The following is a 24,449-nucleotide window of genomic DNA, read 5'->3' as shown; positions in this document are numbered from 1 at the left end:
GACACTACCTAATACACAATCAAATCTCTCCCTGACGCAGCAGCACCTCTCCCTACACTGTCTGATCCTGAGTGAATGTGACGAGCATGGCGGCGCCAGGTCTGATATAGACCTGATGACGCTGTGCGGCCAGCCAATCACTGTAATGCCCACAATCAACATGGCTACGGCATTACAGTGCATGGCAGGCAATCCCTGCATGTTCATTGGCTCTCTAAAGAGCACCAAACATGCAGGGAGGGGACCCGAGTTCCCACCCGAGCAACCCGGAAATACTCGGCGAGTTCCGAGCATCTTGGGCAGTGAGATGCTAGGGCGAGCACCGAGCAGTAGAAAGCATGCTCGCTCATCACTAATGACAAACAACAAACACTGTCAACATTTTTTTCTAAAGGAAATAGAGAGAAAACCTCAGTTTGCACAAGCCCTTGTCTAAGGTTGGTTTACACCAGTGTTTCCCAAACTCCAGTCCTCATGGACCCCAGCAGGTCATGTTTTCAGGATTTCCTTAGTATTACACAAGTGGTGGAAGTATCATGAAGGCATCAGCAATTTTTCACTCCTGCAACACTATGGAAATCGTGAAAGCATGACCTGTGGGGGGCCATGAGGACTGGAGTTTGGGAAACACTGGTTTACACTATGGGAGGATTACTAACTAGAGATGAGCGTTGTTCGACTTGAACTGTTCGCCAATCTCAAATTCGAGCTGTTTTGGGCGGTGTTCGAGCCGTTCGGCGAACACGAATGATTTGAGAAAAATTCGGCTGTTCGAGGTTATGTTCGATAACTGTTCGTGCACCAAAATCATAACTGGATTTTTTCTCAGTAATGATGAAAATTAATGTTAATACGCAGTTTGAGTGTACAGCGGGGTGGGGGGAGGGGCAGGGGATGGATCTCTGCAGGAATAATGAAGATCTCCATTTTTTTTTCTCTTTCCCGCATTTACAGTGGGGAGGTGCAATCTGTCAGCCTATCAGCAGCGCACACACGGAGCGAAGTGCTTTTTTTCACACAAGCAAGGGCATGTGTCATTGGCAGTGTATGTCACATGTCCTTGCCCTATAAGACCAAGCCATTTTCGCCGTAGCCACCATTTTCTCACTGCTGCAGCTGCGTGTTAGACGGCACCGCTGTTGCTGTGTGCGCTATACCTTGTTAATTTCAAGCCAATTTTCGCACAAATCTACAGATAGCTTGGGAGTAGGGAATAGTTGTGATTGCAGTCCTTTTAAGGACCAGGTTACAGCATTTCCTACGACTTTTATCAGGCAGGTCTGTGCTCTTAAATAGATAGATTGTGGGAGTAAAGACTAATTGTAATTGCAGTCCTTTTCAGGACTAGGTTACATCAGTTCCTATCAGTTTTTGCCAGGCATGTCTGTGCCAGTGCTGTGCAAGTTTTTTTCATAGCATTTGGCTGAATCTAGCAAAGCTAATCCTTTTTGGCCTATTGCAGAGTGTGTTAGTCAGTGGAGTAGCCTATCTGTGTTGCAAGATATACCACCTGTGTATAGAATACCAATTTTTTTACTGCACCTAGTGAAGTAAAATCTTTTGGGCATAGCATCATTCTATTAGTCCATCTATACTGACCTCCATCAGGTTGCAAATTGAATATAATTTTTTTCTGCAACTAGCTCTGAAAAAATATTTGGGCTTCTAGCAGTGTGTGGGACTTGTTCTATTAGTCCATCTATACTGACCTCCATCAGGTTGCAAACTGAATATAATTTTTTTCTGCATCTAGCTCTGAAAAAATATTTGGCCTTCTAGCAGTGTGTGGGACTTGTCCTATTAGTCCATCTATACTGACCTCCATCAGGTTGCAAACTGAATATAATTTTTTTCTGCATCTAGCTCTGAAAAAATATTTGGCCTTCTAGCAGTGTGTGGGACTTTCTCTATTAGTCCATCTATACTGACCTCCATCAGGTTGCAAATTAAAAATAATTTTTATCTGCATCTACCTCTGAAAAAATATTTGGGCTTCTAGCTGTGTGTGGGACTTGTTCTATTAGTCCATCTATACTGACCTCCATCAGGTTGCAAATTCAATATAATTTTTTTCTGCATCTAGCTCTGAAAAAATATTTGGCCTTCTAGCAGTGTGTGGGACTTTCTCTATTAGTCCATCTATACTGACCTCCATCAGGTTGCAAATTCAAAATAATTTTTTGTCTGCATCTAGCTCTGAAAAAATATTTGGCCTTCTAGCAGTGTGTGGGACTTTCTCTATTAGTCCATCTATACTGACCTCCATCAGGCTGCAAATTAAAAATAATTTTTATCTGCATCTACCTCTGAAAAAATATTTGGCCTTCTAGCTGTGTGTGGGACTTGTTCTATTAGTCCATCTATACTGACCTCCATCAGGTTGCAAATTCAATATAATTTTTTTCTGCATCTAGCTCTGAAAAAATATTTGGCCTTCTAGCAGTGTGTGTGACTTTCTCTATTAGTCCATCTATACTGACCTCCATCAGGTTGCAAATTAAAAATAATTTTTTGTCTGCATCTAGTTCTGAAAAAATATTTGGCCTTTTAGCAGTGTGTGGGACTTTCTCTATTAGTCCATCTATACTGACCTCCATCAGGTTGCAAACTGAATATATTTTTTTTCTGCATCTACCTCTGAAAAAATATTGGGCTTCTAGCAGTGTGTGGGACTTGTCCTATTAGTCCATCTATACTGACCTCCATCAGGTTGCAAACTGAATATAATTTTTTTCTGCATCTAGCTCTGAAAAAATATTTGGCCTTCTAGCAGTGTGTGGGACTTTCTCTATTAGTCCATCTATACTGACCTCCATCAGGTTGCAAATTAAAAATAATTTTTATCTGCATCTACCTCTGAAAAAATATTTGGGCTTCTAGCTGTGTGTGGGACTTGTTCTATTAGTCCATCTATACTGACCTCCATCAGGTTGCAAATTCAATATAATTTTTTTCTGCATCTAGCTCTGAAAAAATATTTGGCCTTCTAGCAGTGTGTGGGACTTTCTCTATTAGTCCATCTATACTGACCTCCATCAGGTTGCAAATTCAAAATAATTTTTTGTCTGCATCTAGCTCTGAAAAAATATTTGGCCTTCTAGCAGTGTGTGGGACTTTCTCTATTAGTCCATCTATACTGACCTCCATCAGGCTGCAAATTAAAAATAATTTTTATCTGCATCTACCTCTGAAAAAATATTTGGCCTTCTAGCTGTGTGTGGGACTTGTTCTATTAGTCCATCTATACTGACCTCCATCAGGTTGCAAATTCAATATAATTTTTTTCTGCATCTAGCTCTGAAAAAATATTTGGCCTTCTAGCAGTGTGTGTGACTTTCTCTATTAGTCCATCTATACTGACCTCCATCAGGTTGCAAATTAAAAATAATTTTTTGTCTGCATCTAGTTCTGAAAAAATATTTGGCCTTTTAGCAGTGTGTGGGACTTTCTCTATTAGTCCATCTATACTGACCTCCATCAGGTTGCAAACTGAATATATTTTTTTTCTGCATCTACCTCTGAAAAAATATTGGGCTTCTAGCTGTGTGTGGGACTTGTTCTATTAATCCATCTATACAGACCTCCATCAGGTTGCAAACTGAATATAATTTTTTTCTGCATCAACCTCTGAAAAAATATTTGGGCTTCTAGCTGTGTGTGGGACTTGTTCTATTAGTCCATCTATACTGACCTCCATCAGGTTGCAAACTGAATATAATTTTTTTCTGCATCTAGCTCTGAAAAAATATTTGGCATTCTAGCAGTGTGTGGGACTTTCTCTATTAGTCCATCTATACTGACCTCCATCAGGTTGCAAATTAAAAATAATTTATATCTGCATCTAGCTCTGAAAAAATATTTGGCCTTCTAGCAGTGTGTGGGACTTTCTCTATTAGTCCATCTATACTGACCTCCATCAGGTTGCAAATTCAAAATAATTTTTTGTCTGCATCTAGCTCTGAAAAAATATTTGGCCTTCTAGCAGTGTGTGGGACTTTCTCTATTAGTCCATCTATACAGACCTCCATCAGGCTGCAAATTAAAAATAATTTTTATCTGCATCTACCTCTGAAAAAATATTTGGCCTTCTAGCTGTGTGTGGGACTTGTTCTATTAGTCCATCTATACTGACCTCCATCAGGTTGCAAACTGAATATAATTTTTTTCTGCATCTAGCTCTGAAAAAATATTTGGCCTTCTAGCAGTGTGTGGGACTTTCTCTATTAGTCCATCTATACTGACCTCCATCAGGTTGCAAACTGAATACAATTTTTTTCTGCATCTACCTCTGAAAAAATATTTGGGTTTCTAGCTGTGTGTGGGACTTGTTCTATTAGTCCATCTATACTGACCTCCATCAGGTTGCAAATTGAATATAATTTTTTTCTGCATCTAACCCAGCCAATAGTTTTGGCCTAATACCATAGTTTGGCCACTCAGCTCTGCTCGGTTCCCATCCATTGTTTTTTTGTGCAAACAACTCCAGAGTTGTGAATTAGTTAACCACCAAAATGAGTGGAAAAAGGCCTGCTGCTGGTGGAAAGGGGAATAGGCGTGTTGGGAAGGGGAAAAAAGGTTGTGTCCGTGGGGTAGGTGTTAAAGCAACAGTAACATCTGCAGAAGAAAGACCATCTTCCAGCCAAACTAAAATGTCTACTTCTTTTAGCGGACAATGTGATAAGATCCCTTTCTTACGGCCACGCCAATCGCTACAAATTCCAGATGAGGCACAAAAACAGCAGGTGCTTCAACGGATATCAAGTGCTCCTTTAAGTGGGCTCTCCTCCACATCAACTTCAACATCACAAATACTCCAGTCCTCAAAGGTGTCACCCCAATCGCACTTGCTTCCTCACAGCTCCCAAATCTCCAGCTGCCCATCTGAGTATGAGGTAGAACAGATGGTTGAGTCTGCAGAGCTGTTTACTCATACTATAGCCTGGGAATCAGAGGTCGACTCCAGCGCTTCTGTGAATCCAGACGAGGAAATGATCTGCACTGATGCCCAGAATCTTTATGAGTCGGATCCAGGACCAGACACAGAAGGTTCTGACCATAATGTAGACCCTCATTCCCAAACTGTAACTCCTGTTGGTGGAGACAATGAGGAAGACGATGATGAGACTCAAATACCTGATTGGAGCGACAACTTTAGTTTTTTGTCAGGGCAGGAACAGGTTGGCTCTGAGGACGACGGGTGTGATAACGCACAGGGTGATGATGATGAGGTTGGAGATCCCACTTACTGTCAACCCACAGTCAGCCAAGAGATGAGGTCAGCAGAGGAGGTGGAGGAAGATGCTAGTGACGACGAGGTCAGGTTGCGCCTTCCTGGACAGAGACGTAGTAGTGGAAGCACGTCAACAACTGCATCCTCAAACACAACTCTGCCTCTCACCACAAGTCGTGGTGGCTCTTCAGGTCGCATGGGTGCTAAGCCTTGCATAGCCTGGGCATTTTTTCAGATCGAAAAAGATGACCCAACTCGTGTTATCTGTAACATTTGTCAGCAAAAGCTAAGTAGAGGCCAAAAAATACATAGTTTGAGTACTTCATGCATGAACCGGCACATGGATATGAAGCATAAGTTGCAGTGGGAAGCTCAGTGTGCTACAATGCGGCCTAGCCGGCCGGGCCAACCACCGTCTGCCATATCTTGTGCATCCGCGGCCTCTTCATCCTCTGTGACTGGGGGGACAGCAGTCACACCTGTTTTGGGGCGCAGACCTGCCACCTCTTTACCCGCAACAGCCAGCGTGATTGGCAGGTCATCATTTTCTTTGGAGGTGGAAACACCAGCTGGTGTTGAGCGCTGTCCGACATCGATAGCACCACCTTTGGATCAAGGCAACCTAACATGTCCGCCTGCATCTTCCTCACACACCGGCAGTTTGCCGGGGACACCCTTATCAACCCCGTCTAAGCACAATAGCCAGCCCTCGGTCCCTCAGATGTGGACAAGTAAAAGACCATTTCCTCCTAGCCATGAGAAAGCTAAGAGGTTGAATTTCACCATCTGCAAGCTCTTGGCTACAGAAATGCTGCCTTTCCGCCTGGTGGACACAGAGGATTTTCGAGACCTTATGTCCGTCGCAGTGCCCCAGTACCAGATGCCCAGTCGGCACTACTTCTCAAAGAAAGGTGTGCCTGCGCTCCACCAGCATGTCGCACACAACATCACCGCTTCTTTGAGAAACTCTGTGTGTGACAGGGTGCATTTCACCACAGACACTTGGACGAGTAGGCATGGACAGGGGCGTTACATGTCGCCGACTGGGCACTGGGTAACTATGGTGACAGCAGGACAAGGGGCTGCTGTCCAAGTCTTGCCGTCCCCACGAGTTGTGCGTCAATCCTCTTTATGTCAAAGTTCCTCCACTGCTTCTGCCTCCTCAACCTCCTCTCGGTCTTCCACCTGCACCCAAAGCCTGTCTGGTCATGCCACAAGCTTTCTAACTGCGCAGAAGGGATCCTGCACACCTCCTTACTATGCTGGCAGTAGGGCTCAACGTCATCAGGCAGTTTTTACTTTGAAATGTCTGGGAAATGTGAGTCACACAGCTGAGGAGTTGTGGTCAGCTCTGGAGAACCAATTTTATGAATGGTTGTCTCCACTGGACCTGAAACCAGGGAAGGCCGTGTGCGACAATGCTGCAAACCTGGGTGTGGCCCTTCGCCGGGGCAATGTCACACACGTGCCTTGTATGGCTCACGTGTTGAACCTGGTTGTCCAGCAATTTTTAGCCCACTATCCCAGACTAGATGGCCTTCTGCAGAGGGCACGGTCGCTGTGTGCTCACTTCCGCCATTCGCATCCCGCAGCTCAGTGACTTACATCTCTACAGAAGTCGTTGGGCCTGCCACTTCACCGGCTAAAATGCGATGTGCCTACCCGGTGGAATTCAACTCTGCACATGTTGCAGCGACTGTGGCAGCACCGACAAGCCCTGGTGCAATACGTTCTGACGTATAGCCTGGGCCAACGAGATCCAGAGGTGGGGCAAATCACGCTGGAGGAGTGGTCTCAGATCAGGGACCTATGCACCCTTCTGCACAGTTTTGAAATGGCGACGAAGATGTTTAGTGCTGACGATGCCATTATCAGCATGACTATTTCGGTGATTTACATGCTGGAGCACATGTTAAACAGAATTCGGAGTCAGGTGGTGGCACAAGAGGAGGTGGAGGAAGTAGAGGAGGAGGAGTTGTATGCGGAAGGGCTAACATCTGCAAGGTCCAGACGGTCGGCAGCACCAAGGCGGCAGGCATGTGAGGGTGGGGGAGATGGTTTTACCAGGGCGCATGGTAGCAGCCAAACTAGTGAGGAAGGTGCAGGAGCCCAGGAAGAAGTGGAGGACGAACTGATGGAAGACTCATCAGATGAGGGAGACCTTGATCACATTTCTGTTGTGCGAGGTTGGGGGGAGAGGACAGAGGAAGGAAGCATGATTGTTACCTCGCCACCAACACAACAGGGACTTGGTGCTCCTGGATGCGCAACACACATGAGTGCCTTCTTGCTGCACTACCTGCAACATGACCCTCGAATTGTGAGAATTAGAAATAATCCTGACTACTGGGTTGCCACACTGTTAGATCCCCGGTACAAAAGTAAATTTGCAGAAATTATTCCTGCCATAGAAAGGGATGCACGCATGCAGGAGTATCAGCAGAGACTGTTGCAGAATCTTACATGTGCTTTTCCACAAAACACCAGTGGTGTACGTAGTGAATCTCACAGTTCCAACTTGCCAACCGTGGGACCGTCAAGTGTTCAGCACTCAAACCATAACAGAACCACAGTATCTGCTGGTAACATCAATTTTGCGGAATCATTTCACCACTTTTTTAGCCCATCCTTTGCAAGGCCACAGGAGACAAGAAGTCTGACACATAGTCAACGCCTAGAGACGATGGTACAGGAGTATCTCCAAGTAAACATTGAAGCCATGACTGTGTCACTGGACCCTTGCTCTTTTTGGGCTTCCAATCTGAATAAATGGCCGGAGCTAGCCACTTACGCCTTGGAGATCTTGTAATGCCCCGCAGCCAGCGTTCTGTCTGAACGTGTGTTCAGCGCTGCTGGTGGTGTGCTGACAGATAAGCGCACGCGGCTCTTCACTGATAATGTAGACAGACTCACGTTCATAAAGATGAACAAATCATGGATCCGAAACGACTTTTCTACCCCTGTGTCATCCTGGGGAGAGTAAAAGCTTGATGATTGGTTAAAATCACCCTACCAACCGTTTTAAGCTTTCAAATTACTAATCATGTTTATCTGTATCTTGGCTGGAAAATAATTTGGGCTTTGTAGCAGTGTGCAGCACTGATTCTATTAGGCCATCTATAATAAGCTCCACCAGATTTAAAATTACTAATCATGTTTATCTGTATCTTGACTGGAAAATAATTTGGGCTTTGTAGCAGTGTGCAGCACTGATCCTATTAGGCCATCTATACTAAGCTCCACCAGATTTAAAATTAATAATAATTTTTAGCTGCATCTAGCCCGGAAAATAATTTTGGGGCTCCGAGATGCGCAAGACACATAAGTGCCTTCTTGCTGCACTACCTGCAACATGACCCTCATATTGTCAGAATTCGAAGTAATCATGACTACTGGGTTGCCACACTCTTAGATCTCCCAAACTTTTCGATCAACCTTTTCATTTTAATAAAGACCAAAAAAATGGTCATTTTTGAAATTATAAGCATTAGCAGGTTATTAGAAACTGAAATCAAACAGTTTTCAACTCAAAACTTTATTCTAGGTGATGTTACATTTTCACATAGGACCCCTTGTTCGAAAGGAGCTTCTGAACTCTCTCGTCCATTGAATTTGTCAGGTTTTGGATGGTTTCTGCTTCAATTGTTTTGCATGAGGACAGAATACCCTCCCAGAGCTGTTGCTTAGATGTGAACTGCCTCCCGCCATCATAGACACTCCTTTTGATGATGCTCCAGAGGTTCTGAATGGGGTAGAGGTCAGGGGAGCATGGGGGTCACACCATAAGTTTGTCCCCTTTTATGCCCATATCAGCCAGAGATGCAGATGTTTTATGTGCAGCATGAGATGGTGCATTATCATGCAAAAAAATGATCTTGCTGTGAAATACACGGTTCTTCTTCTTGAACCATGGCAGGAAGTGCTGTTTGAGAAAATCCACATACATTATGGAGTTCATCTTTAGCACCTTCAGGGATCCTAAAGGGGCCGACAATCTCTCTCCCCATGATTCCAGCCCAAAACATTACTCCACCTCCTCCTTGTTGGCGCTGTAGCCGTGTTTGCGTGGGGTGTCCATCAACCAGCCATCCTCCACTCCATTCATCTGGACCATCGAGCGCTGCACGGCACTCATCCGTGAACAAAACAGTTTTGAAATCAGTCTTCATGTAATGTTTGGCCCACTGGAGCCGTTTCTGCTTGTGTGAAGTGGATAGAGGAGGTCGACAGGATGGCGTATGCACAGCTGCAAACCTCTGAAGGACCCTGCATCTTGTTGTTCGGGGGACGTTGGAGGCACCAGCAGCTTCAAAAACTTGTCTGCTGCTATGACAAGGCTTTTTTGCCGCTGCTCTTTTAACCTGACGTAATTGCCTGTAGGAAAGAGTCCTCAATTTGCCCTTATCAGCACGCACACGTGTGTACTGTGAATCAGCTACATACTTCTTGATTGCCAAGACACTTCATCCTGATCATCGCACAATGTTGATTGTAGTCATGCCTTGACCTAAACACTCCACAATTTGTTGCTTCTCAGCAGCCGACACAACCTTTTTCTTTCCCATTTTGGCAGAAAATGTAGGCTGCTTAATAATGTGAGACAGCCTTCTTAAGTAGTCTTGCCTTTCATTGGACACACCTGCCAAACTAATTAGCACAGGTGTCTGCAATTGCTTACAGTGATATAAAGAGCCCTGACACACATCACGATCAATGAGTTTAACTGACAAACAAACAAATTCTTCCCTTATCACTCCTAAACACTTTTTGCATAATAATTTGGAACACAGTGTACATGTGCTTTTCCACAAAACACCAGTGGTTCACGTAGTGAATCTTACAGTTCTAACTTGCCAACCGTGGTCTGTATGGAGTTGTTCAATAAAGGGCCCAAAATTAAGATAACATAGATGGGAGAGGTCTCTATGAATAGGAATTCCTAAGTATTTGATACCCTGTGAGGGCCAGGCAAAGGGAAAGTTGGACTGGATGGAATCTTATATGGATTTGGGGAGGGAGACATCGAGGGCCTCAGACTTCGCTGCATTGATTTTAAAATTTGACCATGTAACAAAGTGATCTATTTCAGCCATAACAGCATGGATGGATATAAGTGATTGAGTGATATATACTAGGACATCATCAGCAAATAGAGAGCACTTGTACTCGGTGCCCCCCACCTCAATCCACCTAATATTGGGGTTATGGCGAATTGATGAGAGCAGGTGCTCCGTCACTAGGATGTATAAGAGAGGGGACAGAGGACATCCCTGCCTTGTCAAATTGGTGATTGTGAAAGGTGATGAAAATGTTCTGATGCACCCCCTGGGTCTTGGGACACCCGGAGCCGGACCCTTTTTGGTGGATGCTGGTGGTTGTAGTCTTCGTGGCAGCGACCCGGTTCCGTGGCTCAGGGTGGTCAAACCAGTGGCGGAACTATTTATGTGGTTTTGATGTTTAAATGTCCGAATACGCCAACCATGGATTGCGGTCAGAGTGAACCGCTGCTGCAGGGCAGACCGCTGAGGCTGGTGTTGTGGGTGCAGCAGAGCATAGCATAACTCCCCACGGGAGGAGTATAGCCTCAGGGCAGTGTATGCGGAGGATGGGGGTGATGGTGCAGGGCAGCAGCAGTAACGACACGAAGTCAGTGATGCAGTCCAGGGCCTTTACTCACAGTTCTTATTATCCAGACCACGTCTGCAGGTAACGGCTGCCCACGTCGTACTGTGCTCACCAGGTGAGGGGCTCAGACAACTCCCAGATAACTTTGGAGCGCTTCACAGGACCCCCTTTGTGTGTCCTTTGTCTGGCCTTTCTTACCAACCCTTCTGTCCGGCTGCCTCGGGCCTCCTCTTGGTAAACTTGGCGCCAGTTTCCCTGACCCTATGTGGTGCCTTCCTAGCGGGTGTAGCGAGGGGCTGCACCACATAAAATGTCACAGCCTCCGGTTTCTAGCTGAGGGTCGTTTCCTGCCTCCACTAGTTTCGGGGACCGGTCTCCCCCTTTGGCCTGACCCCTCCACGCAGGTTAATTCGGGCGTGCGGTGGCGACTCGCCCGTCCGCAACCCTGGGATTCCTTCATTCCTCGTTCCTGGAGCCTTCTCCGCTCCTCTTCCTTCCTTCTCCCTCTTCCAGGCCTGGGCCTCTGTTACTAGGCCCGCCTTCGGAGCAGAGCTCATGCAGAGCCCCTGCTCCCTGCCACTTTTGCTCAGACTTCTCTGCACTGAACTAAGATGGTGCCCACCTTTTATACTCCCTTCTCAATGCACCCAGGAACTGCTTCCTCCCTGCTCCTGCACTACAGGGTTCCCCTTCCTCAGTGTTCCCTCCCCCCACTCCAGCCAGGGACAGGGACTGTCATGCCCATCTCAGAGACATATTGGTCGCCCTGCCCCACGGCAATGTGGTGTAATGCATGCAGGTGTCGGGTCCTGATCCACACTCCATCCTTACCTGAGAGTGAGATATCACACCTCTGGGTGAAGTGCAATACCTCTGTAGCAACCGAGCCCTCAGGGTGCTACAGTTCCATTTATCTTCAGCCTAGGTGACGTATTGTGATACAGGGCCGTGATTTTGGCTATAAAAGGGTCCCCTAGACCCCTACCCCATGCTTTTTAAGAGAATCATATATGGCGTGCCAGGAGACTCTATGGAATGCTTTCTCAGCATCCAACGAGAGTATCTAATTACAAATTTTTAACTGCATCTAGCCCAGAAAATACTTTGTGCCTAGTAGCAGTGTCTGCTAGTCAGCGGATTATCCCGGCTGTTAAGCAAGCTACACCACCTGTAGTTTGGACACTTAATTTTTTCAAAGGAAATGCTTCGGGACCACGGGATACTCAGTGAAGAGCATCAGGAGGCACCCCAAGGCATAGGGGCTGGGACTGGCAGTAGGATGCCTTGCGGTGGACAGCCGAGCTCGATCCTTATAAAAGCTTTTTAACTGCAGCAGCTTTAGTGGACGCTACTGGAGCTGGAATTACGCGGCTGCTGGCATGAGACTTGCCCTCCAGTAGATCCTTGTAAATGGATTTAAAGTGTATTCATTCAAATTAGAGAGACAATTTAAATTAAAAAGCTTAGAGCTGCCTCCACCACAGGGGGGCTCGCTCGACCCACCAGCGGACAGGCACCAGTATTGGGAAAGGGGGGCTGGCCGTCAGGGTTCACCGCGGGTCTGGCACAAACCCAGCGACACGGAGGTGGCACGGGCAGGAGCGGACTGAACATGTCGGCTTCTCACTTTTTGGATTTTAGAAGGGCATGACATGCCTATATCTGTGTCTCCCCCTCCTTTTACTCCTCCACCTCTTTTCTTTTCGCATGACTATATGTACTTGTCACTTTTCCATGTGATAGTTGTGTCTTCTGAGCAGTTTGTCAGCTTTTGGACACCTTTGAAGGTGTTTTCTATGTGTTTCTATGTGTTTTTGTTTGCCTGCCATTGGTTTTAACGGTGTTCGAAGGTGTTCGACGAACCGAACCGAACTCGAACACTACGGGGGTGGCTCAACACTATTACTAACACATGACTCTAAGTTCAGTTTTCCAGATAAGGCACTGGTCTTACTATGTCAAAATTTAAGGCTCAACATTTACATTCATTTTGAAAAACTTGTGACCAAGGTGTAATACGGGCATATTATTATAGTCAACATCTTTAAGGTTCTGATATGGTGGCTATGAACAAAGAAGTAAAACTCCTTCAAGAAACTACTCTACTCTATGATGGACTCACACTGTACCAGATGGACCCCAAAAGCTATAATTGGATCCAATTGAATTATTTTCAGGTGGCTAAGATTTTACTGGAAAATGTAGTGGAGTAATACTGAGCTTTATTTCTGTTAAAACTGATGAATTTTGAGATGTAGCCTTCTAACCAAGGCTCCGACAAAGGTGTGACTCTAGCCTAAATATGTACTGATTTGCTAACCATGAATGTAAACAAGGATGTTCTCATTCACTGACAGCAAATATCCTAAAATAGGAAGTAATTGAAACACAAAGAATATTATTGCGTGGTAAAATATTTCGTTTTACAGTAATTGAGTTTGATATAAAACCCAAGAACGGCTTTCATGTAAACAATGGGCATGTACAGCAGTTATATGTCACTGATCCATCACTGCTGCTCAGGAGCGGACAGAAGAGGGCCCCCTGAGCAGTAAATGGGCCCTTTGCAGTCCAATAATGTGTTTGTGACAGAAATTCCTTGCTGCCTTTGAGGCGGAAGTGGGCCTCTTGGGCCCCTGGGCAGCTGCCCAGGTAGCACCAGTGGTATTTTGACCCCTGCTGCTGCCCTTACATGATGTTCACAGCAGAACAAGTGAGGTGTACTGAGACTCGGCCTCCTCTCTAATGTCAGAAGCTTCATGGAAAGTGTCTGGATTTTAATGGAACTATATATGAGGGACACATCAGCTAGAACAGGTAAAAGAAGGCATACATAAGGCCATCTACATTATTCTTTAATAATAGTGACATTTGCTGAAGTGTTACTTTAATGGTAAGTTTTATCCAATACTGAACTGCTCTATCCAAATAGTTGGTAAGCCACTTCATTTTGAACCTTAGGTTAAGATAACACTTTGAAGACTATAGATTGGTAATCATTTCTAAATGAAGTATTCAATATTATGAAGAAGACATATCTTGCTTTATATGGTGGTTATCTTCTGTAATCTATAACACACTATCCAAGCTATTCACCGTCCATAGGTATGTTATAATATTCCATACTCTTTCAATTTCATTTTCCCTATTTCCAGCTCATTTCATGACCTCTACTTCATCGGCTGTCATTGTCAAAGAACTGTCAACTAAGTCAGTAAAAACTTGTACTTGATGATGAGATGCCTCTTAAGTTGGTTGAATGATGGATCATTATCATTAAATGAATTACCGACTGTTCTGGATGGGTCCGTACTTATAGCTTGCTGGTGAAGTGCTTGACTAAATATTCTAATTATCCATTACCTGAAGGACAGTTCCTCAATAGTTTGTAGGGTTGACATTGAATAAAATTTAATTCATACTGTTTCTGGTTACATATGAAAGTTCTGTATGTTTCTATAAAAGTAAGGATTACCTTTTTCACTGTGATAACTCCAACTTGGTATGTTGGGTCAGTTGTAACATCAAACATATCAGGACCATCTCCGTCTATAATGGTGTATTTCATTTCTGCATTGATTCCTTCATCTAAGTCCATTGCCAGAACTCTACCAACAGTGGAGTTCACAGGAGATGACTCTAAAACATTCATTTGGTAGTGTTCTGATTGAGAGAGATAAGAAGAGACAAATAGGAAGAAGTGAAGAAGAAAGAGAACGGAGAAAGGTAAGTGAGAGAGGAGGGAGAATAAAAAAAGAGGAGAGAATTAAAAAGTATAATAGTGAAGAAGGAGAAAGAGGGGGAGAAGATTCAAGACAGAAAAGAAAATGAGATTTAGAAGCAAAAAAAGAAGAGTAGATAGATGAGAGAGAATGCAAAAAGAAGAGGGATGGAGTAAAAATAGTAAAATGAAATATTACAAGAGAGACAGAAGAGGAAACAAGTGAGAGGAGAGAGACAGGTTAAAGCAAATAGAAAATTAACAGAGTGACAAGAGAGCAGAAGAAGAGAGAAGGAGAATGGGAAAGAAAGAAAGAAAGAAAGAAAGAAAGAAAGAAAGAAAGAAAGAAAGAAAGAAAGAAAGAAAGAAAGAAAGAATGAAAGAGAAAGAAGGTGGGCAGGTAAAAAAAAGAATTAAGTGAGCATATTACAAGTGCTTCTAGAAGAAACACAAATTACATCATTCATCTATACATTTCTATTGATTACTTCCCCTGCAACATTCTTTGAATGCTAACTCCAGGTAAATCGCTTACATATCATTTATGTTCATAGTATGAAATCACCTATGGAGGACAAGTGCACTAACAATGATCAGCATGATATGTATGGTCAATAGCTGTAAGTTATGAGAAAGGAAATATATAGTAATAATGCGACAATAGGTTTACATTTATTTGAAAATAGGAAATTCTGGTGGTCCGGGGCCCTTATTTCTTGTCCAGCACTAGCATTATCATGCATTACATACTGTGTAATGCTTCATGCAACTGCAGAATTTTTTTTTAACCTGCTGTAGGATTCTCCCATAGCTTACAACTGATTGCTGAAGGTCTCAGTTGTGGTGTATTCTTCAATCAGCCTATTTTAGGAAACTCAAAAAATCTCATGTTCAGATCAATGTACAATGTGAGTATTATTATTAAGCAAATTGTATTTTTGATGATTCATTTTATTTTTGAACTATTACAGTACGATCAATCCAAAAAGTTAATAAACCTAAGACCTCAATATTTAAAAAGAGTAGGGGCGCAGTCAGATGGCCATATAACATGGACGATGATCGCACCACAGTGCACGGGCTGGCTGGCTAACAAACAGACAATCCACTCATGTGTTGCGACTGCCTACCACCCTCTTCTCTCTCTACATGGGCGGTAGGCAGTCGCAACACATATGTTTGAGTTCCTACGGCTGCATGATTTCCGGTGGTAGACAGACGCAACACATGCAGGGATTGCCGAACAAACAGGCAATCCCCTCATGTCTTGCGACTGCCTACCGCCCTCTTCTCACTCTAAATGGCCCCAATTGAACAGACTATCAACAAATTTGGCTTTCAGTACCATCTTTATGCTGATGACACACAACTATACACTTCATCCCCTGGCCTGATCTTACTCCCGCTGTACTACAAAACACCAGTGACTGTCTGTCCGCAGTTTCAAACATCATGTCCACTCTCTATCTGAAATTCAACCTTTCTAAAACTGAACTTCTTCTGCTCCCACCGTCTACTCACCTCCCTAAATCTGATATCTCCCTCTCCGTGTGTGACACCACAATAACGCCGAGCTTGCTGTCTGGGTGTTATGTTTGACACCAATATTTCCTTCACCTCCCATATATAATCTGTTGCCCGCTCTTGTCGCTTGCACTTGGAGAACATCTCTAGAATCCGCCCCTTTCTCACCATGGAAACAACACAAACCCTCACTGTTGCCCTGATCCTCTCCCGCCTTGACTACTGTAATTCTCTATTATTGGCCTTCCCCACACTCAACTTTCTCCTCCCCAGTCCATCCTTAATGCAGCAGCTAGGGTCATCTATCTGGCTAATTGTTAGTCGGACACTTCCACTCTGTGTCAGTCATTGTACTGGCTGCCCATACATTGTATGATCCAATTTAAATTGCTTGTTCTCACCCACAAAGCTCTCCACAGTGCGGTACCCCCCTACATCTCCTCCCTGATTTCTCTTTATTGGCCTACCCGTTCTCTATGCTTCACAAGCGACTTTCAACTAACATCCGCCCAAACCCGTACCTCCCACTCCCGGCTCCAAGACTTCTCCCGAGCTGCACCTATTCCTTGGAATGCTCTACCCCAAGAATGAACCACAACTTACACAGTTTTAGGTGCTCCCTAAAAACACATCTGTTTAGGGCGGCCTATCACATTCCCTAATCGAAGTCCTTTCTATATATAGCCCATTCACTAGTTCTCTATCAAACTTCCCCGCACCCAAAAGCACTACAGATATTCTCTGGTGACTAGCTCATGCAGCCTTTATGTATCCCCAATCCCCTCAAGATGACTGGACCGTCATTGTAAATAAGCCCCTGTACTTTGTGTCACCCCCACCTTATTGTAAATTGTAAGCTCTTACGAGCAGGGTAGTCATTATTTTTGCTTTAATTATTGTATTACCTTTAACTATGTTGCTTATGACTGTTGTATATGAACCTCTGAATTGTAAAGTGCTGCGGAATATGTTGGCGCTGTATAAATAAAGATTATTATTATTATGAAACATGCAGCCACAGGAACTTGAACATATTATTCGAGCACGCCCAACATACTCAGATAACATCCGAGCATGCTCAGATAACACGTTATATGAGCACGTTCGCTCATCGCTAATTAGGATGTCCCCATCTTGGAGACTTTCAAAGGCAATTTGGAGCCTTTGTCAAATCTGCATTTCCCTTTCTACACAACACACACCAAACGGAACTTGCTGATCCCAACTAAAATTGAATGGTCTTCATCAGCTGTCACCAATGTCTTTCGTGACACGGATTCTGCAATGGTTCTTGGATTCCCTTAATAATAATACACTGATGTGAACACAGCCCTGTATTTTTCAAACTGATCTTTGATAAGAAAAGTTTAGTAAACTTTTCAGTTCAGTAACTTATGAACTTGCTCTCATCAATCTGTTAGAATGAAAAATGTTGACTTTTTTTTATAAACTCAAGATTTCAAGGCTTCAGAAAATAAATGAGCCATAGAACACTACTGTAATGTTTCTACTCAGTACAGAAGCCTTATGTCAGTGTGTTAACTTGGCAATTATAGAGTAACTATAAAGCATATTTTTTAAATATTATCCACCAGCTATAGCAAAGTAATGTTTTTTTGTAATAGACTTAATTACCTTATTTTTCTTTCTTCTTTCCGAAACACTATGCTGTGTGCCCAGTTGATGTCCTTTAGAATCTCCCGACAAATGCTGTTCAGCAAGAATCAGTAAACTATATTCAAACAATCTGTTCATGGAAATTTTCCTCTCTTAAAGCAGGTATGTGGAGCAGAAAGGCTCAGAAAGGGACAGTTTTATACACAGACTAAGTAGAGTGTATTAATTGCTGAGCAGCAGGTAAAAGGAGCATCTAAAGAGGCATCACCTGGGCATCGAACCAGTACTTCAGCATAGAGAGAAAGACGCAAAATAACGTAATGAAGCATATCATAACTTTGCAATGTTTGAAGAATAATTCAGTGTTTTGCAGACTATAAGATGAACCGGACCATAAGAAGCACCCCAAATTTTGGGGAGGAAAATAGGAAAACATTTTTTTAAATAAAATGGTGGTTCGTCTTATAGTCACATTTTATAATAGCTTAACGGGGGGGGGGGGTCGATGACAGGGTCGCTGCTTCAGGAGGCAGGTGGCGGCAGGAGTGGGGTGATGCTGCGGTCCCTGGGCTGAGAGGAGGGCGTGAACTCAATCTGCGCATGCGCCACTTCCAGCGGCCATTTTACTGCAGCCCACCACATGGAAATCAATGGGAAGGGGACTCTACTCAGCGCCGACATCTTAGGAGAGCCCAGGGACCGCAGCCTCGCAGTGCCGAGACTCCCTCTCCTCCCTAGTCTGGGGCCTGCAGCATCGAACCACTCCTGCTACCACTGCCGGCCTCTTGAAGCGGCAACCCTGCCTCCTGTGACCGCGCTACACCGACTTCCCCCCGGTAAGCTACCTTTGGATTATAAGACGCACCCCCATTTTCCTCCCAAATTTGGGGCGAGAAAGTGTGTCTTATAATCTGAAAAATACGGTACTAAAAAAAAAAGATTATAGTTCCTATTTAGAAACAAGCTAGGGTAAAGCTACAGTGAACAAACTATAAACTGCTACTAATGCACTTACTTTGCGGAAATCTGGGTGGATTGTCATTCACATCACTGAGAGTGATATTAACAGTGGTCGTTCCAGCTAATCCCCCCATCTGTCCACCCATGTCTTTGGCCTGGATAATCATTTCATAATATTCTTTTGCTTCTCGGTCCATGTTTGTTAAAGCTGTTCTAATTATTCCTGCAGGAGAAAAAAAGGCAACATTAGTTTGCACAATATATTATGCAGTAAAGTTAATTTAACTCTTAAATGAAAGAGTGCATTTTTACAGTGGATAAAAACAGGAGAAGAAATGTTGATATTGTAGAAATGTCCTATGGAAATTCTATTGATATCCTTCCATATGGCAGTAAGTATTTCATTTAGATTGGCAGAGGTAATTGTCCAGATGCTAAAACTACCCAATCAATGTAATTTCTGTACTATAGCCAATTAAACAACTCACACTGCTGTGTACTTAAGTACGGCTATAGAGTCATAAAGACATTTCACATCATTTTGAAAATAATTATCAGTTCTGTAATGACAGGCTGCACATAGATTAGTTTCATGTCCACATATCTTTAGACTTTCCAGTTGTGAGTTACAGGTAATTTTTTGCTGGAGATAACTGATATTTGAACCTGCTACACCAGATTCTGCCAATAGGTGGCAGCAACGCTTCTTGAAAGAACTGTGGATGAACATTGGCCATATAATTAGTGCATGACTGAGTTGCTTGATTTACACTAAAGCTACTGAGATGTGTTTGCTCTTTCTGAAAAGACTATCATGAGCCTGACCTCTTCATAGGACATTTCCCCAAAGATCAAGATTTTTTGGAATGTCTACTTTCGTTTTGTATAAGAGCATGAAACTAGTTTCTGCGTTGACATCCTGGACTGTGAAGAATTTCAATTAGATTGCTCCCCAGCTTGATAAAAGCAGAATGTCTGAGCGCTGAAACCATTTGTCTGAAAAATATTGATAGGACAAGCACAAATGGCATTGTATAATTAAAAAATAACCAAAAATAAAATATTACACTTACTATGTGTAGACCATTCATACTTTCTAAAATATGAATACATACGACAATACATCACAGGATCCATAGATTAAAATAAAACGCATGTTTTAGACCAGATCTACAGATCAAGAAAACAAAAGCAGTGACCCCCAACAATAGTGGTACAGGTGGAGGTGAATGGGGGCGGGGGGTTATTTTCATTCTCACATCAAAATAGGCAGTCACTATGGACTGGATGTGAAGAACATCTCTGTATAGATCTGTATACATATTACTTATATACCAAGATGAAATACAGAGTCTTTAGATAATATTAACCCCCACAGTCTGGGCATAACTATGGAGAGTGCTGACTTCCAGTTGCACCCTCTGTGCCATAATACAAGATCTGTATGATCAATGATGCTTGATGGGTAGTGGGTGCTTGTTACTGACTGTGAGTAGCAGTTCTTCAACATAAAGAAGCAATAACATGATCATTTTTATTAGATACATCTGTGTAAACATACATGTAGTTGAGTGATAGGTGCATTAATATACTTACCAATTACTGTCTTCCCTGGTTTCCAGCACTGCTCTGGTCCTCTTCTTACGCGTGCGACTTCTATTCTGACTTGTCAGGTCACACTGGGGTCTATGTGTGAGCTGGAAGTTGCTCTTAAAATGTAAGTCTATGAAGCCTTGTACTGACTCTCCATAGAGTTACATTGTAAAAAATTCCGGCTCACATAGAGTCCAATGTGATCCTTTGAGTTAAAATAGAAGTCATGACCCAGAAGAGGACCGGAGCGGCGCTGGAAACCGGGAATCAGTAAGTATATGACCGCACTTACACTACACTACATACACATTTACAAAGGCTTAGTCAATAAAAAGTTTATTTGGAGTGCTTCTTTAAATCTACTACCATGGACAGTCAAGGCCCTAGCCACTTCTTTTAGCAGGTCTTAGAAACACACTAGTTTTTATCCATCCACCCTTATACAGGAATCTGCCTTTCTCAGACTAAATTGTGGCAGGTGGGTAGAATTGAGTAAGTAATGTAAATACGCTTGGTCAGAATCAGGTATACAGAGACAAAATCACAGACAAAATGTTGTCTTTGAAAGCAAGTACATGAGGACAGGGTTACATCAGGCAAAGAGCAAAGTCAGGCAGACTGAAAGCACTGTGGGTGCCCATTTCTGGCCAGCCAATGGGACAACTCCTATCCCACTCCTTAGTAGACCTAGCATTAAGAGGAAGCACCACTTCTTTGCTTGCTACATCATTTTTAGTGTATGGCTGTGTACTGTGTAATCTTATATGTGTAAAGGAGTATAAGCTGTCTGACACCCACTCTCATGACTTTTTGTCATACAATTGATTGACATGCTATATTTGTGTGTATTCATCTCCTATGTGGCCTGTAACAGGTCATTGTTGGGGACTACAGGGTTTATTGCTAGCCAGCCCAGTATTCAACCCCCATTGCTTTTTACCTATTTTGTTACATTACTACCTTTGTTTAAATATTTTTGTAATCCGATTTGTGTGTGATCCATCAGCTTTAAATAGTCTAAGTTGGTGAAGTGAGAAAAATATAGGCATAAATTAAATATATGTAATCAAATAACTAAAAATTTCGGGTGCAAGCGATTACATTCATAAATCATATGCTTAGTGAAAGGAAGTTTCAGTGTGTGCAATCTAAGTGTCACATGGTCTGTCAGTATATACGCACCTTTTCTAAAAGGCCACAGAGGCTGCAACACCATTAACCAAGAGGCACCACTAACCAAACAACACCATGAAGACCAAGGAGATCTGAAAATAATTCAGGGACAAAGTTGTTGAGAAGTACAAGTCAGGTTTGGGTTATAAAAAATATCCCAATCTCTGATGGTCTCCCAAGTAGCACCATCAACTCCATTATCATCAAATGGAAACAACATGGTACCACAACAAACCTGCCAAGAGAGGGCCGCCACCAAACTCTCAGCCCCGGCAAGGAGTGCATTAATCAGAGAGGCAGAACAGAGACCAAAAGTAACCCTGAAAGAGCTGCAGAGTTCCCAAGCAGAGACAGGAGTATCTGTCCATATGACCACAATAACTTCTTAGAGGGGGCATTTATGGAAGAGTGGGCAGAAAAAAGCATTTACTTACACACAAAAATTGTAAGGCTCATTTTGAGTTTACCAAAAGACATGTGGGAGACTCCCCAAATGTATGGAGGAAGGTGCTGTGGTCAGATGAGACCAAAATTGAACGTTTTGGCCACCAAGATAAATGCTATGTCTGGCGCCAAACTAACACAGCTCATTCCCCCAAGAACACCATCTCCACAGTGAAACATGATGGTGGCAGCATCATGCTGTGGGGATGTTTTTTGGCAGCAGGGACAGAGAAAATGGTCCGAGTTGAGGGGAAGATGGATGGTGTGAAATACAGGGATATTCTTGAGAAAAACCTGTTTCAGTCTGTCAGTGATTTGAGACTGGGACGGAGGTTCACCTTCCAACAAGACAATGACTCAAAGCATACTATTAAATCAACACTCAAATGGTTTAAAGGGAAACATGTAAATGTTTTGGAGTGGCCTAGTCAAAGCCCAGACTTTAATCCAATTGAGAATCTGTGGTCGGACTTGAAGATTGCTGTTCACCAGAGGAAACCATATAACTTGAAGGAGCTGGTGCAATTTTGCCTTGAGGAATAGGCAAAAATCCCAGTGACAAGATGTGGAAAACTCATAGAGACTTATCCAAAGTGACTTGCAGCTGTAATTGCCGCAAAAAGAAGCTCTACAAAGTACTGACTTTAGGGGGGTGAATAGTTATGCACACTGAAGTTTTCAGTAATTTTGTCCTATTTGTTGTTTGCTTCACAATAAAAAGAAAACCAAATGTTCATACTTGTAGGCATGTTCTTTACATAAACTGATGCAAATCCTCAAAAAAACCTGTGAAATTCCAGGTTGTGAGGTAGCAAAACACGAAAAATGCCATGGGGGGGGGGGATACTTTTGCAAGCAACTGTAAAAGGAAGCTAGGAAGGAAGACCGTTCCTATTCTTGGTAGTAGGATATTTTTACTGAAGAAAAGAAGTTACTGTATTCTGTATTGTGCAGAACATGATTGAAGAGTTTAATTCCTACTACCTAATGTATGTATGTTCTAGCCATTCATTCAGTAAAGCATCTTTTATTTGTGCATCCAAGAGTTCCTTGTGAGGTCAGTGGGTCCTGGTATGCTATGTCATTTATCTGTATGTGGTCTGAAAGGGAAAGCAAATAGAGGAACATAACACACACACACAACTAGGGACCCACGTATTTGGTGTTTAGGGCCTCTGAATCACATCATGGCCAGAGAGATCCTTGAAATATGGTTCCTCTAGAAGAGCCGCAAGTGGGCAGAATTTTATTTTTTAATCTTCTGTGTCTATGTTGTAGATTTGGATCTTTTGAACATAAAAAAAGAGAAAAAAACAGTAGCATGTGTGTGCATGCAAACCTCACACTTAATAATATAGCTGACACAGCAGCACCATTGGATGTCAGTGAAGATACATTTTATACATTTACATGTACTATGTTACGAAAGTAACTCACTTGAAAATTGTCAAAACAGCCAATAGTGGACCAGTAGGGGTCATACACATACAATAGTTATTTATGTGTTTACTTGGTTTGCAGAAGTTGAATTTAGACACCTTGGGAAACAATACTCAACTACTCCAGGTATTTCACAACTGGAAACTCCTGGAAGCAATAGATATTGGATCATTTTTGTTATATTTCCTCATGATCCTCTAGTTATCTTGGGTGAGTATCATATGCAAGTGTCCATTAGAGATGAATGAATCTGCCAAAATTCAAATTTGGAAAATCACGCAAATTTAACGGCAAAATTCGATTGCACCAAAATTATTTGATGTGATTTGAATTGTCCTTATTATGTTCTGGGATCTCTCCAGAACTCAGAGCATAGTAAACATAGGCTGTCAAAAAAAAAAAAAATGATGCTCACCTCACTGCTGATCTGTGTTGTCTCCCCCACTGCCCGCCATCCGGTTCTCTACACTTCTTCTCTTGGTGTCTCCTCATCATGCACATCCTCTTTGGCCTGCTTTACTCTATGCTGCAACTTCCAACGCCGACTAGGCAAAAAGAAGAGGTGTGGAGGACCGGATTGCAGGTTGTGGGGTTGGCGGAGCAGGTCAACGGTAAGATGAATATTATTTTTTTTTACCTTTTGTCAGCCCTCTATGGTTAAGGAAAATGGTGGCCACCATTGGCCACTATTTTGCAGAATTTGCACTTAGCAAATTACAAAAAAAAATCCATATTCTAAAGAATACGAATTCTTGTAAGCTTCAAGGATAATTCAATTCCACTCAAATTCACACATCTCTAGTGGCCATGTCTCCTGGGTCAGACAATCAGGTCTGAATTTTCATGTTTAGTCCTACTGCATTCCCTGCAGGTACCTGGCAGCTACTCCCGCCAGTCCTTTCCCACCTGTAAAAAGATTAATATGCACATTAGGCCAAGTCTACCATGCATGTTAATGTACGGCTTGATGGTGTTAATTGCTGGCCAAAGATCTTTTAGCCGGTAATTATCTTATGTCTCTGGCAGGAAAATAAATCAGACTTTACTGAAGGGTCAGTAAACACTCAATGAAGTACCTAAGCAATAAGTTAGTTATGTTCCAAAAATGATTGAAATCATGTA

The 24,449-nt window shown here is 43.0% G+C and overlaps 1 protein-coding gene across 3 annotated transcripts in view; it reads right to left on the bottom strand.

The window, feature by feature from the left end:
• Nucleotides 1-24,449, bottom strand: part of CDH20 (cadherin 20) — an 813,890-nt gene that overhangs the window by 104,129 nt on the left and 685,312 nt on the right. For all 3 annotated transcript variants that reach the window (XM_073678646.1, XM_073678647.1, XM_073678648.1), the window contains 2 exons: nt 18,733-18,900; nt 14,331-14,518 (listed from right to left, as the gene is read on the bottom strand). In XM_073678646.1, the coding sequence (XP_073534747.1) occupies nt 14,331-14,518; nt 18,733-18,900 (356 nt within the window). The remainder of the gene's footprint in view (nt 1-14,330; nt 14,519-18,732; nt 18,901-24,449) is intronic.

The sequence above is a fragment of the Phyllobates terribilis genome, unplaced genomic scaffold, assembly GCF_046119375.1.
Source record: "Phyllobates terribilis strain yellow unplaced genomic scaffold, ASM4611937v1 Scaffold_4__5_contigs__length_816908805, whole genome shotgun sequence".
Taxonomy (NCBI): domain Eukaryota; kingdom Metazoa; phylum Chordata; class Amphibia; order Anura; family Dendrobatidae; genus Phyllobates; species Phyllobates terribilis.
The sequence above is the reverse complement of the archived record's forward strand: the minus strand, read 5'-3'. Positions and strand labels throughout refer to the sequence as shown.